The 17,800-nt window shown below is 36.5% G+C and overlaps 3 protein-coding genes across 4 annotated transcripts; 1 reads left to right on the top strand and 2 right to left on the bottom strand.

The window, feature by feature from the left end:
* The first annotated feature begins 180 nt into the window (after positions 1 to 180).
* On the top strand, positions 181 to 3,431 carry LOC137745482 (uncharacterized). Of its 2 annotated transcripts, none has more exons than XM_068485439.1 (8): positions 181 to 383; positions 821 to 1,135; positions 1,247 to 1,421; positions 1,820 to 1,997; positions 2,099 to 2,182; positions 2,487 to 2,594; positions 2,821 to 3,090; positions 3,198 to 3,431. In XM_068485439.1, the coding sequence occupies exons 2-8, from the start codon at positions 832 to 834 to the stop codon at positions 3,306 to 3,308; spliced, it is 1,230 nt and encodes a 409-aa protein (XP_068341540.1). In that variant the 5' UTR covers positions 181 to 383; positions 821 to 831; the 3' UTR covers positions 3,309 to 3,431. The 2 variants fall into 2 exon arrangements, with proteins under 2 accessions (XP_068341540.1, XP_068341539.1); XM_068485438.1 differs by having other exon boundaries at positions 182 to 383; positions 815 to 1,135.
* A 36-nt stretch (positions 3,432 to 3,467) lies between these two features.
* On the bottom strand, positions 3,468 to 5,366 carry LOC137745375 (bidirectional sugar transporter NEC1-like). Its single transcript, XM_068485323.1, has 5 exons — positions 5,317 to 5,366; positions 4,534 to 4,744; positions 4,250 to 4,411; positions 4,034 to 4,153; positions 3,468 to 3,937 (listed from the first exon to the last, which is right to left on the bottom strand). Exons 1-5 carry the CDS (start codon positions 5,364 to 5,366, stop codon positions 3,713 to 3,715), a joined length of 768 nt encoding a protein of 255 aa, XP_068341424.1. The 3' UTR covers positions 3,468 to 3,712.
* An 8,278-nt stretch (positions 5,367 to 13,644) lies between these two features.
* Positions 13,645 to 16,964, bottom strand: LOC137745372 (probable receptor-like protein kinase At5g18500). Its single transcript, XM_068485319.1, has 9 exons — positions 16,847 to 16,964; positions 16,616 to 16,645; positions 15,492 to 16,076; positions 15,343 to 15,366; positions 14,811 to 15,242; positions 14,586 to 14,701; positions 14,085 to 14,345; positions 13,806 to 14,006; positions 13,645 to 13,716 (listed from the first exon to the last, which is right to left on the bottom strand). The coding sequence occupies exons 1-9, from the start codon at positions 16,962 to 16,964 to the stop codon at positions 13,645 to 13,647; spliced, it is 1,839 nt and encodes a 612-aa protein (XP_068341420.1).
* Positions 16,965 to 17,800: the final 836 nt, after the last annotated feature.

Here is a 17,800-nt window from a genome sequence, read left to right as displayed (position 1 = left end):
ATATTTTTATATCTTACACTCATTGCTTAATTTTTTACTGTCAAATCGAATAAATTAAAAATTATTAAAAGATAAAAGTTAACAAAAAACTTATAACCCCCCAGCAAGTTGTCTCTAAAAGGACAAGAGAAGAAGAAAAACCCTCTAGCAAGTTGGAATTTATCTATTTTTATGGGTTTAAGTGTAAAAGAGTAAAGGTGCGATCTTTCGAATTCCATTCCATTTCTATTTTCTTTAAAACCTCACAGGGCGATGCCGACTGTGAGAATATATAAATACAGTGAAAGAAGTGGTGGTTGATCACCCCAATTTCTTTATCTTCATCAAATTTCTCTTCCATCAAGATTTCAACTTTCAGTCTGCCTCTGTGTAGTGATTACTGGGTAAGCTTAGCTCCTTCATCTTCTCTCTCTGTCTCTCTACTTATAGATGGTTTGAATCATATCTACTCTCTGTTCTGTGTTCATATGAATTCCAAGATATGTTTTGCTCCAAGAAAGTGATAAATAATGATTACCCAGTTGATCAATTTTTTAGGAAAGAACCCTACCATAATCATATTCTTACTTTATTAACTCAACCCTTCTTTTTAATTCTTGTAACTGTTCCGAAACAAATGAAAGGTTTGATTTTCTCAGAAGCCAATTGGAAGTAAAGAGTTAAATTAACCAAGAAACTTAGAGATAAGCTTGATATTCGTAAATAAACATGAGAAAGAACACTTCTTGCTGCATAAATTCGAGTACTCTGTTTTTAATCCTTTCTTCATTTCGTTTTTCTGTTGCCCTCACTTTGATCGTTGTGTTTTTTTAAGCTTAAGTTGTAGTTGTAATGGCTTACATTCCTCCGCACAAGCGGCACTCGAAGGAACCAGAGAGGCCACTGCCGACTCCAGAGCTGCTTGCTCCTCAATTCAAGAAAAACTTCAAAGTCAAGCCATATAATAAGTCTAATTTGGAATGGACTGGAAAAATAGTTTATGCAGACCATTCTACATCGAGATGGCTGATCATTGGTTTGGATGAGGAGAACCAATTTCCGTCTTTTGTTAATCTTAAGCCCATTTGCTTGGAGTCCACTGAGCTGAAAGTTGGAGAAAACCGTCTAGCTTTAATCAATACTAGTCTAGATACTGGTTAGTACTCTAACATATCTTTTAGTGCGTTTATCTTGTATGTTGTTACTTGTGTTGTTACTTGGGTTGTGGATGTGTTTGGTTTTGTTTTTCATGGTTGATATGTGACAGAAGGCGGCGAGGTGAAATGGAATTTGCCAAGAAGCCCCGGGGAATCTCTAACAGAAAATGTGCTGGAAGACTTAGTTTCTTCTTTTAAACACGTGAGGAATGAAATGAAGTGCGCAAAACTTAAAGAAGTAAATCCTACTTTGATTGCCAGAGTGGGGAAAGTACTCTTTCGCAGGTTAGATTTCTCTATTATCTGATTCATTGGTTAGCTATTGAGCCTATTGTGCTATTCATTTAGTTGATTGTTTCATGTGATTATCCTTTTTACCTATATGTTATTCTTTTATCCGCCTCAGAATACTGGTTGTAGTAGAACAAATAGTCTATACTATGATAAAGGGTTACATTTGGCATTTTAGCTTTAGGAGGTAGGATGCCGAGTTGGATAGTGAAGCAATTCTATAACTCTGCCCTTGGTTTTCGATACTTAATACAGTTATATTTTGGTATCGATGCTCAATCACTGTTCTCATATTTCACATCAGTTTTGTAACAACAGAAAAGAATTTTGTACTACTCCTTAGTTGTAATGAGCAGATGAAAGACAGTTTTTTGTTGAAATCTTTGTATCAGGAGCCCGTCAGTTAACATGGAATCTATCACAAAAAATTTGTCTGCTGAAACCTTGAAACAGTTGAGGAAATCATTTCACACAAACATCCCTGTTTCATATAAGGAAAAGATTGTAAAGGAGGTTGTCCCGAAAGTTGGAGTTGATTTCGAAGAGGAGAAAGACGTATACCAAGTAAAGGTATTTCTTTTAGACATGTCAACTTACCAAGTTCTTAGTTCATGTTTTCCACAATTCTGACTTTAGCCATTGAATTGCTCATTTATATTCTTCTTGTATAGTTGTCTGATTCTACGAGGCCAGATTCAACTCTCTCCTGCAAGTGTCGTGTAATGAAAGAACATGGAATGCTACAACTCTACAAGGCAAGTTTTCCAATTCATGCCAACTAAATTTGATGAAACCAATATGTTGCATCAATATCACGATTGAGTTGCCACGATATTGATTAGATAATTTAGATAAAAAAAAGTATGCTGCAAAATATGAGCGTAGTATAAGATAACTAAATGTTCAACCACTGAATGTGATTAAGCTCTCCAATTTTTGGAATAATTGGTGAGGACTAAGGAGCATTTCCAAGTCATTAATGTTTTCCGGACTCTTCCCTGTTGCTTGGCGTAGAGTTTGTTTACTAAGACTTACATTGCAATACCAACTTTCTTTTAGATTGAACTGAATCAACTGCGTAACATGGTCGTGGACATTTCGTGCACTACTAAGAATCTGGACCTGAGACTAATGCTATGCACGAAGAGACTCATAACAGATCTGACTGTAAGCTGCTTCACACTGTCCTTTATAAATTTACGTTTCTATTCCTTCTTGTTTCAGAAAAGCAATTATTTATAACCTATTTATCATGGAACCACAATCAAAACAAACAATAGGATATTTTCTGCAAATGTAACTGGACGATGAGGTTTAACCATATTGGATGCACACCTGAACTTATGCAGCTTGGATTGAGGTTCTGTGATCATATGAATTGTTGCTATTTCAGGATGATGATATGCAAAGCATTAGGGATCTGATTAGTTTGGCGATTCTAGATCCAGATGTGAAGGGTGGGTTGAGATGGCCTCTGGGAAAGGAGTCTTCTGGAGATAAATACAAAGTTGTTGGGGTTTGGCACGTGATAGCTAATACGTATAAAAATTCATCGCTAAGACTGAAAGTGAGACATGCTGATCGATTTGATTTTAGAACCTTAACTGGAGAAGCTACTTGGGAGACAAGTCTGATGTTGAAAAAGGTCCTGTCAAAGTTACAGGTAAACGCTGCCTTTTCTCTGGGACAATTTTTTTCATGTGCTGAAATAGAAGATTTATTTCAGAAGGTTTATCGTGTGCTGAAATCTCCTTTTCTTTCAATTTTCAGGAAGAGAATGTCGAAGCCAGCTCAATTTCGGAGATACTGAAGGAAGATATGCAGTTGATATGGGATAACTTCTTGAGCTGTGAAGATAAATTGCAAGTTGTAAATCAGTGATCACTGTCTATGCGACGTGTACTTCTGTGTATATCCTGAGTTTTATGTCTCAGCATTCGACACATTTGATGAATAATATGTAACTGTTTTAACAATTCTTGCAATTCTGTTTGTATCTCGCGTTGTTGATATAGTTAATGAAATTTTTGCGATTCGATGACTTCATTGCCGGTAAATGCTTCGGCTCAGATGCTTTCTTACGACACAGGATAGAAAAATTCTGGAATTGCAGACAACCAGGTCATCACATATCCACTGCAAATAAAACCATTGCATGTACACAGCAAGGCTTTATTCCTAAAGTTGTTACCATCTACTGTTTATATATGAATTATACACTATGCGTTAACAGAAAATTAAGGCTCGATTATCAAATCTTCAATCTTGAGCTTAAACTGTGGGAACTATACGTGTTCATCGTTTGCTTCGTAGACATACGTAATCTGATTTAGTTTATCTGATCTTGGATATTCGCTCACGCTGCGCGCCAACTTTGGACGATTGGTCGAGCTCAACTTCTTCATCTCCTGAGTACCCCTTTTCTCTTCGACATTGTTTCCTGAATTCTTGTATGTCATGTATAGGATCATTTGGGCAATGCCAAATAGAAACCCTAATACGTTTGGTAACTGCTCTCACCCGATAACCATTCGTGTCAGATTTCGACAATTAAGGGTTAGGTAGCCTGAAAATTCCAAGAATTGAAATTGGAAATTGGTACTTACTGCAATGTAGTAATCCTTTGTAAATAATCCGTAGAAGAACCACATGGTGGCACAAAGTGTCAGGAAAAAGGACAAAGAAAATGGCATGAATTCCACACTTTTGGTTCTTATTACTTGCCTCTGCAGGAATGTAAATCCATGTCAAATGACAGTGATTGCCGTAATTCTAGATTTAAAGAAAAATAAAGATTAATTAATTAACTAGTTAATAAGTACCATAATGCTTAGAGGAGCAGCAAATACAGCAATGTTAAACACGGCACAAATCCATCCAACGGTGCTTATGCGCACTGTCCCTCCAAGAAGGAAGAAGGTGACTGCCACCACCAACCCTAAAGCGGCTACATTTACTAGCAGGATCCAAATCAATGTAGTAATCTGCGAGCCATGATCAAAGTATAATTATATATCCAAATTAACTAGCATACATATCTGTTTTCTTCAGTACTTCCTGACAAAACATAAAATAAAAAAAGAGCCATGCATAATGTGTGTCTGACCTTGTCATTCTTGGATGCGTATACAATGTAGAGGATCAGGTAAGTAACTTCTATAACGGTTCCGATGCTGTTGATGCTGATGATCAAATAAGCATTTGTCTTGAGGACTCCATAATACAACAATAAAGTTGCACTTAGTAGGGCAATCACATAAGGTATGGATTGAAACCCTTTCGATGATTTCTTCTTGTATATTGTGTAAAACGTTGGTCTGCACAGAGAGAGAGAGAGAGAGAGAGAGAGAGAGAGAGAGAGAGAGAGAGAGAGAGAGAGAGAGAGAGAGAGAGAGTGTGTGTGTTAGGGTAATGCAACTTATTCATAAAGATGTGAATTAGGGACAGGGACATTTAAGTACGTAGTGAATTAATTATTTCATGTTAAAGGGTCTTACATTGGTGCCAAGAACGTCATAAATGACACAATGTTACCTGAGAAATGATAAAAATAATCTCAGGTCATGTTAGAATCAGATAACATGATGAACAATATCGTAAAACAACTTGAAAATTTTAGATGTTTTAAAGAACTTTTTTAGAAGAATGAAGTATGAGTGAGCATTTTAACTAATTACCTCCTCAATTATATATAATCATGTGAACGGAAGAGAAAGAAAACTGATACATACTATATACATATTTTACAAACCTAAGAGACCGAATATGAAAGCCAGTTGTTCAGTATTCAAAAACTGCATCATGAGCTGATGACTGGAGAATATGTTTTCTAACCTTGTAGTGTTTTTTTTTTTTTTTTTTTTTTTTTTTGTGAAGCTTTTTTCTTCACCTTTGCTTGCAGTAGTTAATTCGATACTGCAAAAAGCTTAAGGATTCCATTTCTCGGGTACCCTTTTATAGCAAGATAGAAATAAAAAAGTTAGGCAACTCATCAATTACGTGACTAACTGAACCTGAAATGAAACTTCCATCCTCGGTCACACCTTATATACGATGATAATATTAATTTATTATATATGTGACTGAAGCACCTAACTGGAAATCCTAAACCACATGGCATCCATGAGCTGCCCAGTTATTATCGTGCTACGTAGATTAATCCAAGCGTTGAGTTTCATGATCGTGATGTCCCATCGTGTCCACCATCCATCAAGGTTTTGTTTACAGAGTTATCCTATTCAATGGCTGAGTACTTTTGGAAAAATGGCTGAGTACTCATGCATGTGGGAATCAAAATACTCACCCCTCCCGTATAGTTCAACTTTTTGCTACCCAAACATGTAATTAGAGGTAACACTACTCAATATAATTTATAATTTATTTTGTCAAGTATTAGATGTGTGACTTTTTTACATTCTTCAATAATTAAATTTATAGAAATTAAATACCATCTTAATTCCGTTGTTGCTCGATTTTTTATGTTCTTTTTGTCATTATGTTGAGTTTAAATAAACCTTATCTTTTTGTTATCCATTCCTGCTTGCGCAATAACACTTTAATTAGACAAACAAAAACACAGAATATTAATATATTAAAACACAATTACTAGATTGGTTAAATTAAAATTTTCAAGTAAAACACATAGATTAAAAAAGGTATTAAATCCAAGTTATTAACATTTTGTCCACTAGGCACAGAATGTGTTCTAATAGCACCATTGTTTCTAAAATTATATTTCAATATCTTTATATTTTAATGATTAGGGAAGTGTGATCTGCCATTCTGGAATACAAACTTTTTAATTGTGAATCTATACAATTTAAAGTCAGAAGGATTCTCGCCAGATTCTTTCTTTTAATCATATTCGTTCATCGTATATCGTGCGATAAAAAATTATTGTAATATTTTTATTTAAAATTGAATATAAACAATATCTGACAAAAACTGATCGCACAATATACGATTAACGAATATGATTAGAGAATTATTAGAATTCTCAAAAAGAGAATCCGGCGAGGATCCTCTCTCATTATAAGATACTCCATTTATTGAAGGTTCCCTGCTTCTGCATCTGCTTACTAAAGTTAGGAACTTTAGGATGGTTACACGAGATGGGAACATGTCCCATTTTGTACGCAAATATTGGATAATAGCTAGCTAGCTAGAAAGTACTTATCTATGATGAGACAACTAAAGAGACGTTACCGGCAATGTAAAGTAAAACCCTAATTTTAACGGATAAGGATCTCTCCTGAACAAAAAGTAAGGATTCTTCTTATCAAATTCATCAGATTGTTAAAATTTTATCTAATAATTACAATTATTATAAATTTTAGACAAATCTTTTATTTGTAATCATTATATAAAATTTCAACGACTTAATAAACTTGATCAAGAAAATCCTTACCCTCTACTCAAAAGAGGATCCTGTTCCAATTTTAACAATCGACTAACAACGGAAAGTAGAATATTTTTGTGGTTGCAGAAAAGTAAAAGTATTTGTCTGGTTTGGTAAGATTGGAATCATTGGATTGTACATGAATTACTTATCTTTCTTGATTTTTTTTGAAGAACCATCTTTCTTGATTGGTTGGTCGTTTTTAAGCTTAAAATGATTCATGAAATTAACGTACTCTTTACTTTAATATGTGATAATAAAAATCGGTAGAAGTAATTTATGAATTTTTTCATCATAAATTATTTTGATCATTTAGTAAAAAATTTGTCCATATTCTTGTTATATGAAAGGATTGGTTTGACAAAATACCATTAAAAATTTGATCAAATGATCGTTCAAGTGACAATTTAATGAGTATATTGATATATTTTTCACAGAATGACCAAAATGATTTATGATGAACAAACTCATGAATCACTTCTATTGATTTTTATTGTTAAAAATCAAAGTAAAAAGTTATGTCAATCTCAGAGATCATTTTAACTAAAATAATCCTATAATTATCATCCGAATGCGAGGTGTTGATGGAACGGTTCGAGGTTAGACAAGAGAAATGCCGTTAAATGACATCGCAAATTAGGTCAAAAGTCGAACTTCGTACTTATAGTTTACTGTAAATGTTAATTTAGGTTCTGTAGTGTCCATTTTGTTAACTTTATCCATGTGGTTCAGTTAATTGATTGGAATTAAGAACACCAATTCGGATTTTTTTTTTTTGTTACAACACTTTCACTACAAAAGTAAACCAGAAAATTCCCTACTTTTTAAAAAACATGTTATAAGGCTTAAACATGCATTCTTCTTAGAATTATAATAACCCTCTATATATATATATATATATAGAAAAAAGACAATATTAAAAAGAGAAGCCCCTAGGGCAACTAGTTTGGGTACAATAAAAAAGGACCGCCTGACGGGCTTCCACATGAAGAGATTTACCCCAAACATAGAAGTCAACAACCGAAACACCCACTCTAGTAATAGTATCTATCAGAAAATTTGTTTCCCTAAAGACATGTTTCTAGCAAATCTCCAACAACGACTCAGCCAGCCAGCGAATGTCTTCAAGAATGGTCCTCAATCTCCAAGGAGGGTTATAGTTGCCTCTAATAGCCTCAATCACCAATTTTGAATCACTCTCCACCATGATATGGGACAATCCTGTGGCTTTAGCCAACCAAAGACCATCATGCAAAGCAAGGCACTCCGTAACAGAAATCGTGTTTTGGCCAGTAAACCTAGTCCCTGCAGCAATAGGTTCACCCATCGAAGTTGAGTTTAACAAAACCCACATTAGGAGGACGCCACCGGATAGAAGAATGTTGGGATGGGTTGCTACCACTTTTACTCATGGGACTTACACTATTAGCATCAATAAATTCCTTTCCAAGATTAAGAGCAGACTTAACAATCCAAAAATGGTTTGGAACTTTATTCTGAAATACCACCAGATTTCTTTCCTTCCAGATTTGCCAGCAAATGAACAAAACTTTACCAAGGTCACACGAACCTGCATCAACCTTAACCGTAAGATCATTAAGCCATTCATTAAAATGAAGAGTTTGGTTTAATCTTATGGAATTAGGTATGGCTTGACAATTCTAGATTAGTCTTGCAAAGTTACAATTCAAGAATAAATGAGCTCTATTCTCTTCCTCAGCATTGCACATAGGGCAGATGGATGGAATATTGTTGACAAACCTAGATAATCTGTCTCTTGTATGCAATCTTCCTAAAATTAGCAGCCAACTAAACATCTTAACTTTATGAGGGAGCTTAAGCTTCCACATTTTTATAAGAAGCTCACTAACATTATTATTATTAATATTCCTATTTTGGATCCAAGTTGCCGACTTAATAGAGAAATTACCACTTGCATTGGGACCCCAACAAAACATATCATCTTGAGGAGTTAAGGGGAGAGGAATGTTGCCATAAGGCTCACCACGAGAGTTTAATTAACAGCTTTTTCATCACAATGGTGACATTGAAAGTGGTGTGTCACCACAAGGACCACAAAAAAAAATTGGCCTTAAAGTTAAGGGAACATTGCTACAATTTTCTTAGTTAGTCCTCCACATTTGCTATTTTGATTCAACCTCGTATGCATGACATATGACTCACTTTAACGGAAGCTCTAATGAAGTTAACAAAAAAAAACCATAGCTGCACATTTTGATGAGTTAAGGGGCAAGAGTCATGAATTTTTAATTAAAAAGATCATTGCTCTACTTAAGTTAAAAGTTAAAGAATTATTGCTACAATTTCCTCTAAACGTATCGTAGTCAAGTTCCAAAAAAATAAACCACAAAGATAAACTAAGAGAAATGAAACTACAGTACTTAAATAACAATTACCATAATTAATTAATGGCCGTCCATGATACCTTTTCTTAGAAGCAACATTGAATACACCAAGATGATCCCTCTGTCCATTTTCCATTTAAACACTGAGACGGCTCTTACAACACTTTCTATATATAACTGGGCTGTTTGCCCATGAATCTTTCTGTCATTTGGTCACTTAGCGTGGAATTCTAAGCACCACACACACTCATCATCTACGTACTAACTAGGTTTTATCCAAAATGAGGATTAATATTCACGCTGCCATAATATTTGATCGATTTAAGTAAACTTAATATATATCATACAAGTTAGTAAATGCCTTTTTACACTTACAAAAAAATATGTACTTGACACGCCCCGACCCCGATATTCCCCGAATACCAAGGTAGGCACGTGCTGGCCGACACCCGAGGGTGACGAAAGCCATTTATTGAGTGCAAATGCTGAAAACAAGGGATAAATAAGGTTTATAAATATAAAAGAATAATGAATATGCAAATAAGGACCGTGTTCAGAGCACACCTCTAATCTAGAACACTAAAGAAAATAATATAAACTTGAATGAACCAAGGAGTGGGTCCTACACCGAGAGGACTCGAAGATGCCGATGCGGAAGTGCCTGGACGTCGGGATTGTATGCCTCGATTCTAAGTCCTGAAGGGGGCGCAAAACAAACATGAGTGGACCAAGTTGATATATATATAATAAAACAGTTATCAACGTACTAACCCTCAGGTTTTATGAAAACACATATATAATGATAAACATAGATTTTCCGAAACCTAGCATGTCGTGCAATGTCTCAAATCATAATTCGCATAAAATAATAATCACTAGTGAATGTCCGATATAACACTTCAGGCCCCATGCCGGCTCCCCGTCTCTGAGCACACAGTCAGAGGAAAATGCACTTCAGGCCCCTTGCCGGCTCCCCGTCTCTGAGCAGACAGTCAGAGGAAAACACACTCCAGGCCCTATGCCAACACCAAACCGTCGCCCGGGACGGACCGGATCCATCCCTACGTCCCGTAGCGGAAAGGACCACTAGGTAATGTACAAAACCAGTGAACATACATATATTGAAAAGCAACTTCATAGTATAAAGTCATCCATCATCTATACTATAAAGAGGTGTTCTAAACATGTTCTAAATATCATATCGTCATCCATCAGATATGCTATAAGAACATGGGTTATAGGAAAAATAGTAATAATTCAAACTAGCCTCAGTAAGCATGTTATCTCGTAAAACGTTCGTAAAACATAATCGTAAAGTCATGCTTTTCATGTATGCATTTCTACTATCAAAACATGCATTTTTAGAAGGGGTCCACTCACAGTACTTCGCCGTCAAAAAGCCACGCCATCTAGCGAAGAAGGAAACGCCACAGGTAATCGCCCCTAAGCACATAAAAGGTACATTTAGTCAAACTCTACTCAAACGATTGAATTTGGGAAAACGGACATCGGAAACGGGTTCAGGACGTCGAAATTAGCCTAGGAGGGGTCCCGCACGAAAACCCAAAAAGTCAACGGTCAAGTCAACGTTGACCGTTGACCGGTCAAAGTCAAAGTCAACGCTGACCGTTGACCGGGTCAACGGTCAGACCGGGTCAAAGTCAACGGGTCAGGTCTACGGGTGCGGGTCATGGGTCACGGGTCAGGTTTTTGGGTTTTGGGTTTTGGGCTAACAGAAAATGGGTTTGGGTAAAAAGGGGAAATGGGTTTGGGCCGCAACCAAGGCCCTAAGGCCTTTTGGGTTTTTAAAATGAAATAACTAAAAATAAAAAAGGAAAGGGTAAGGGTATTGGGCCAAAGACCCAAGTCAGGCCTAAGGCCCGCGGGGAAACAGAATGGCCCGAAGGCCTGGGTGCCCGGAGAAGACCACCGGAGTTCGACCGGAAAGTTCCCAAGCTCCGTTGGAGCTCACAACTCAACCAAAACATGTCATTCAATATACCAAATTGAAGCCCCGAAGGTAAGGAATCGAAATATACCCTTGGTTCCCGTCATCGTGGTCGGAGTTGGCCGGAAAACAGCCTGGAAGCCACGGGTGTCCGCCGGAACTGGGTAAGATTCAAATGAGCATAACTTCTTCAATACTCAATGAAATTGGGTGAAACAAAAAGGAAAGTTGTAGTACTCAGCGAGACGAAGAGATTGATACCTCGCACGCCGGCCAACTCGCCGTGGTTTGGCCGGAAATTGCCTCGAAAGGAGCGGTGCTCGCCGGAAAACTGGGAAATGTATCCGGGGTGGTTTCTTCGTGGTTTGACGTCCAAAACACAACCACAGGGTTAGAAAAGAGCTATAGGTGTGGGCATGGGTGTGTGTGTGTGTGTGTTCTTGTCGGAGGAAGAAGCACCGAGAGGGAGAGAAAGACAGAGAGAAAGAAAGAGAGAAGAGAGAAGAGAGACTTTTCAGAAAAAGAAAAGAAAAGAAGGGAAAGGGAAAGAACCGGGGGACAAAACAGGGGGTGGGCCCCTTGGGCTCACCAATTAAGGATCAAAAACAATTTTAAAAAGGAAAGTATCCCCCAAACTTAGTGAAAATACAAAAATACCTATTTTTCTACGTAAATCCTGGGACGGGTTATTACAGTACTTGTATTGAGAATTTGAGGTTTATTATTCAACATATAACATACAAAAATATCAAAATTTTTGTTTTAGTATTTTAGTGAATTTGATGGTATGAGATGAAAGTGCAAGCGACTACGAGTTCATAGTATTTTACGAAATACTTTTCAGATGTCGTAAGAATCTATAGGGAATTTTTTAAAAGTAACAGTGTGAAACATATGATATAAAAATATTGGTTGAGTAATACACCACCCGTTTGCTAATTACAATGCTAGGGTTGAACAACCTAATTGGACAACAATTATAAAAAAAAAAAAAAAAAGAGTTGGTCAGGTGGGAAATGGAGAGAAAAAGTCTTTCTTCTTCGTTGTAACCAAGGTCTAAGAACAATAGAGCCATGGTGATTTTCTCTCTTCCGCCACATGTACACATTGTTGGGTGGTCCTTAGAGGTTATCATAGACGCTTCTTCGGACATTCGGGTGTTCCTAGACCACCCAGGTCTAAGAGTGAATCCACCTTTGGGTCCATGCAAGGTCCACCGCCAATATCACTGATTGTCTTAAGTTAACCACCTATTACTAGATGTTGGGTTTTATCACAAAAGGTCTTAGTAATATTAGGGGTGGAGACTCTCTTATATTAATTGTATACCATTTTTGTCGTAGGACCAATGTGGGATCCTATTCTCTAACATGCTCCCTCAAGAGATGACAAGGGAAACCATTTCCCACATCGAGAACTAGTCAAATTATTATACTGGAGCTAACACAACTTTTTGAGAGTCGGGTCATCATTTAGGGACTAGAGCTAATGCAACTTTTTGAGAGTCGGGTTATCATTTAGGCTCGATGGTCCATTCATTCAATATCCCTAAGTTGGAAGTAGCGTAACTTTTGAAATGTCAACTTAAGGAGGCAAATTCAAATCCAATAAATCGGGCCCATGACGTGTCGAAAGAATAGTCTGCTCTGATACCATTATAAGCTTTATAGCCCCATGCAAGTCCACCACAAATATCACTGATATTGTCTTAATTTAACCATCTATTATTTAGTGTTAAGTTTTATCACAAAAGACCTTAGTAATATTAGAAGTGGAAACTTGTATATATTAATTATATATTATTTTTTCATATAACAAGAATTATCTAACATGCTAAACTTTCAATTTCGACCACACATTAAAACAAGAATTATCGCATCGAGAAAATGGTTCGTATTCACATTCCAGTCACAAGACGAGATGATGCAAGTACAACTTTTCTGGTCAGAATTAAATCCCCTTGAAAGTTTCCTTGTTCGGTTTCCTTGTTTTCTTATGATGAAGTCCAATTATTTTAAAATATAGCTCATATGCTGTCAAAGTTCAAGGAGTTCTCTGTGACCAGCTTGGAAATCTTTCTTCTTTTAATTTGTGAAAAGGCATTATATATATCTTTCTCGTTTATGACAAGGAATGAGGATAAAGAGATATAAATATGCACACATCACAATGATTTGTAGGTACGTAGCGGAAACTACTAAGCAAGAGGCAGTGGTACACCTTAGATTATATTAATTACATCGTTATTTCTTATTAATTAAAAGAAATATGCGTAAATAGAAACTTTTTACAAACTTTTAATATTAAGGAACTAAAGGGACATTAAACGAAAACTAAACAGTATATGAACCATGGTTTAAAGTCCTCCAGTTCTATTTGTACATATTTTCCGATAACTAAACACCAAACAAACGCGGTCAAAGACCCAAAATTAACTCCAATCTTACTCTTCAGCAATAAGACCTACACACAACAGCCAAAAACTTTGTAGATCATAATTGCAAGTCAGACTGAAAACACTTCGGAAGACATAGACGGTGGTGTCGCTGATGAACTTATCCCTTTATTCCTTGCCTTCTGCACTCAGAGAAAAGAGGAAAACTGGTCACCAATACAGCACATGTATATATGTGTACCAATGAGCTATAAATTTTGAGGGGCCTAACCATGTCAGCAAGAGTGTTCTTCCAAGCCTTGTCCATCTCTTCGAAAACAAGATCGATCGTAGGGCGGCCTTTGCTTGATTTGGCAACGCAAAGTACTGCAACTTGAAGGATCGATTCAAAGTCCGCCTTGTTCACATTTCCATTCAGTCTTGGGTCCTCAAGATCCTCAGGAGGGCGTTTGTTCATACTTATATCCTTTGCCTGCAAAAAAATTAACTAGAATTGTCAATCTATATTCTCTTTCTCTAGCTCTCGTCGCTAATAAACTGGTGTATATACCTTTCTTGTTAGTTGGTCTCTAGCATCAAGATCCAGCTCAAATACTTTTTGCCCCGATAGCAGTTGCAGAGCAACAATGCCGAAACTGTAGACATCACTCGCGCAGGTTAACTTGGCATTGGTCATGTACTCTGGATCCATGTAGCCTATGGTTCCTCTAACATCTGTAAATACTTTGCTCTCCTCCATACCCAACATCTTTGCCAGCCCGAAATCAGATAGCTTGGGTTCCAAGTTATCCGTCAAAAGGATGTTTGTAAGCTACAAATTCAGCAAACAAGCATCAACATCAATATACTCAAGAAAAATTAATTGGAGAATCAAATCAAATTTAAAGGAAATGATTTCCGCACATTACTTTTCTCCTTTTGCATACCTTCCTTTTTTTTTGTTATCCTGGTCTTTGAATAAATCAAATGAAAATTAAGATACAAATAAAGAGAGACGTGCCAAAGAAGACAAAGGGTGTGCGGGAATCCGTTCTCCACATTTAATTATTACCTTAATATCTCTATGAACAATGCATCCATCAATATAATGGTGGAGATATCTCAAAGCAAGTGCACAATCTCTTAGAATCCTAACTCTTCTTTCCCATGTTAAGACAGGATCGTTTCCTGATCGCAATAAATGAAATTATTTTTGTGATCCTTAAAGAAAAAGCATTTCCAAGAAGATTAACTTATTAAATATGTTCTAGAAATCGATAAGAATCAGAGGAATTACTTAGGAGGTGTTTTGCTAGATTCCCTTTAGCGCAATATTCATACACAAGATATTGTTCGCCATCTTCGACGCAGCAACCAAAGAGGCAAACCAAGTTTGGATGTCGAACCCTCGAAAGGCCTTCCACTTCTCTAGTAAATGAATCGGATGTGTTACTCTTGTTAATGTGCTTAATGGCCACAACTTGCCCGCTCGGAAGAACCCCTTTATAAACTTGACCAGCGCTTCCTCGTCCAAGGTCCTTTCTTTCAGTATTAATGGCATTCTCAATCTCGGCCTTGGAGAACCTGTACAGGCCAGACCATGTAGTAACCGGTCCCGAGCGAACTGGTTTTTGAGGCTGCTTCTTGGTAACAAATTTTATCAGCAGGATGATCAGTGTCACAGCGGTGATGCCTATTAAGATGGAAAGTATCGCTTCTGCCAAAGAATCTGATGGATTAAATGATTAATTTCTTTGAGGAAACATGAACTTTTGGTTGTCAAATTTCTCAAATAGAGTAGAATGAAATAGTACTTTAGCTGTACTTACATTTGATTTTGATGTAGCCTGGTTCTGCAATGGATCGAAAGCGAAAACACAAGAAACAGAAAATTAATTAAGCAGATAGAATCATAAAAACACTTGAGTAAATTGGAAGTTAATTGAGCAAGCATGAGGCATTGAAGTAGTTTTCATACCGAAGGTGTCTAAAAAAGACATACACAACATAAAGTCATTGTCGATTGAAAAGGTATTGTTCATCTTCTCTTCTAAAACAGAAATAACAGCTGCTATACCACATATGCCCGTCTCAGTTGCGTTCCCATCCTTCACTTCATATGCATTCAGCAAATCGTCCCTCAAGCCTAATACCGCCTTGCTGCAATTGCCGCAAACATCCTCAAATGCATTGCTAAGGTTTGAGCAATTACTTATCGCGTTTTGGAAGGCCTGCTCTTTCTTGATGGATGCAAGAGTTGTGTTCGAGCACGCGCTGCTACCATAGTAAAGGCCATCAAAATGACAGTTTTTCGCAGACACGTCTCGCTCCTTCTGAAAAGGGCCGCTGCAGTTTTTCCATTCTTGTTCTGGAAGAAAGACACTGGCACTGCCCTGAGTCTTGACTGCGTGAATGGCTAAGGCTTCGGACATGGTGGTGAGGACTTTTTGACAGCACGGGCTTGTGCTGTAGCTTCCCCAAACGTTTATTTTATGTCCTACGTGAGAGAGGCACTCCCCAGTTGGTTGGAATGGAATGGATGTGAAGTTTAACACACAGCCTCCTACAAGAAGTCATGCATATATGAAATCTTATAAGCATTTGTGTTCCAAATTTTTGCATCTATAATTCAAACAATCATAAATCCTCCTAGCTAGACACAAGGGCCGCAAAGTAGTAGATAACCATCTAGTGTTAAATAAATATTAATTGGCTCCTTGCATGTAAAGAGTTGTTTCTCATTACCCAATGAAATTAGTCTAACGACACAAAAAGAAAAATGATTGCATGTAAGGAGCTAAGCAATTTCCATTTCAATGACATATATATTTCGATTTATTTATCTGGCTATCATCAGTCATTAAATCATTACCCCAGTTCATGTTACATGTCATTAATTAAAAAATGTTGGCCAGCAAAAGGGAAAGAAAAAACAAACTAAAATTTAATAAACTAGAAGACACTATGCCTCCCTAGAGGACTAATTTACCAAAAATAAGCACACGATCCTTTGGTTTAATGGAACCAAGTCTCTCCTTTGTTGGAGGAGCTACGAGTTCAACTCTCACGACAGTTATTAAAAATAATAAAATAAATATTTACCTGAGTGATCATCTGGTGAAGATAAATCATCTGCAAAAGTTAAAATAAAATAACCGACAACGAGTAAGATGTTAAGCTTGTAAGAAAAGTTTCTTGCTGTCATATTAATTTTTTACAAGTCCTACACCAATCCCACGAGGAATTAAGCAAAGAAAATTATGTTTTGTGAAAGATTTACAATGTAGCCGAAAGTTTTCCAAGGCAAGAGTGGAACTGAATACTTATAGAAACCATAGCCTTCCTCGTCGACATCGAAAAACGAATAGGGATATTCTTTGTTTCTGCTAGTTTTGGTTCTGAGACAGCCAGCTGCTCTTACAACCTTGAAATTTCCGGTGGCTTTGATCATGTACATAAACCATAATTAAGGGATGTTAATTAAGTCGTAATTAAAATAACATCCACTTGTGAAGTGGCTCCAAATGCATATGCTTATTAAAATGTTGAATCAATCATCTAATCTTCATTCACATCGCCACATATATATGTACCTGTACAAAACTACAAATTAATATCTTTTTTTACAACATCATCTTATCTTATAACAAAAGCTTATCTGTTATTTGGCATTTTTTTTGGTGCTTATTATGTCTGGTAAATCCCCTACAGTGCGAAAATACTAATTTTTGGACAATAGTGATATTTTACACTTAATTTATCTTAACTACAGAAGAGACATTTTACCTTAAATTTACCTAAACTACGTAAAGAGAATTCAAACTTGAGTATAAAAGGGAATCATACTACTCTAACCAATTTAGCTAAACTTGATTACTAGATATGATACTATTTTTTAACACAAGCGATATGTGACAACTACAAAAAGAGTATTCAAACTTAAGTGTAAAGGAGAAACACCATACCCTAACTTTTGTTTATTCTCGGACATGTCTTGCCCTCCAATCCACCTGTACGGTGACAATTAGTTTGGGTAAGTTGGCCATTTATGTTTTGTTAAAATTTTTTTGAATTGAGGACCTCTTGAATGTTACCTCGAATGTCTCTTTAACATTTTTTCCAGTCTTAATATTATAATAAAGTTGCTATCATTTGGTCTATTCTTCTTTAAACTAATCTATTTTCTTTCTTCATAATCCAATTTCTAAGATGTAGACTAAGAAATTATAAAAGGGACATAATGGATGATTTCCATACATTATTAAATTAATTACTTAAACCATCCGC

Source organism: Pyrus communis, chromosome 9, assembly GCF_963583255.1.
Source record: "Pyrus communis chromosome 9, drPyrComm1.1, whole genome shotgun sequence".
Classification (NCBI taxonomy): domain Eukaryota; kingdom Viridiplantae; phylum Streptophyta; class Magnoliopsida; order Rosales; family Rosaceae; genus Pyrus; species Pyrus communis.
The sequence above is the reverse complement of the archived record's forward strand: the minus strand, read 5'-3'. Positions and strand labels throughout refer to the sequence as shown.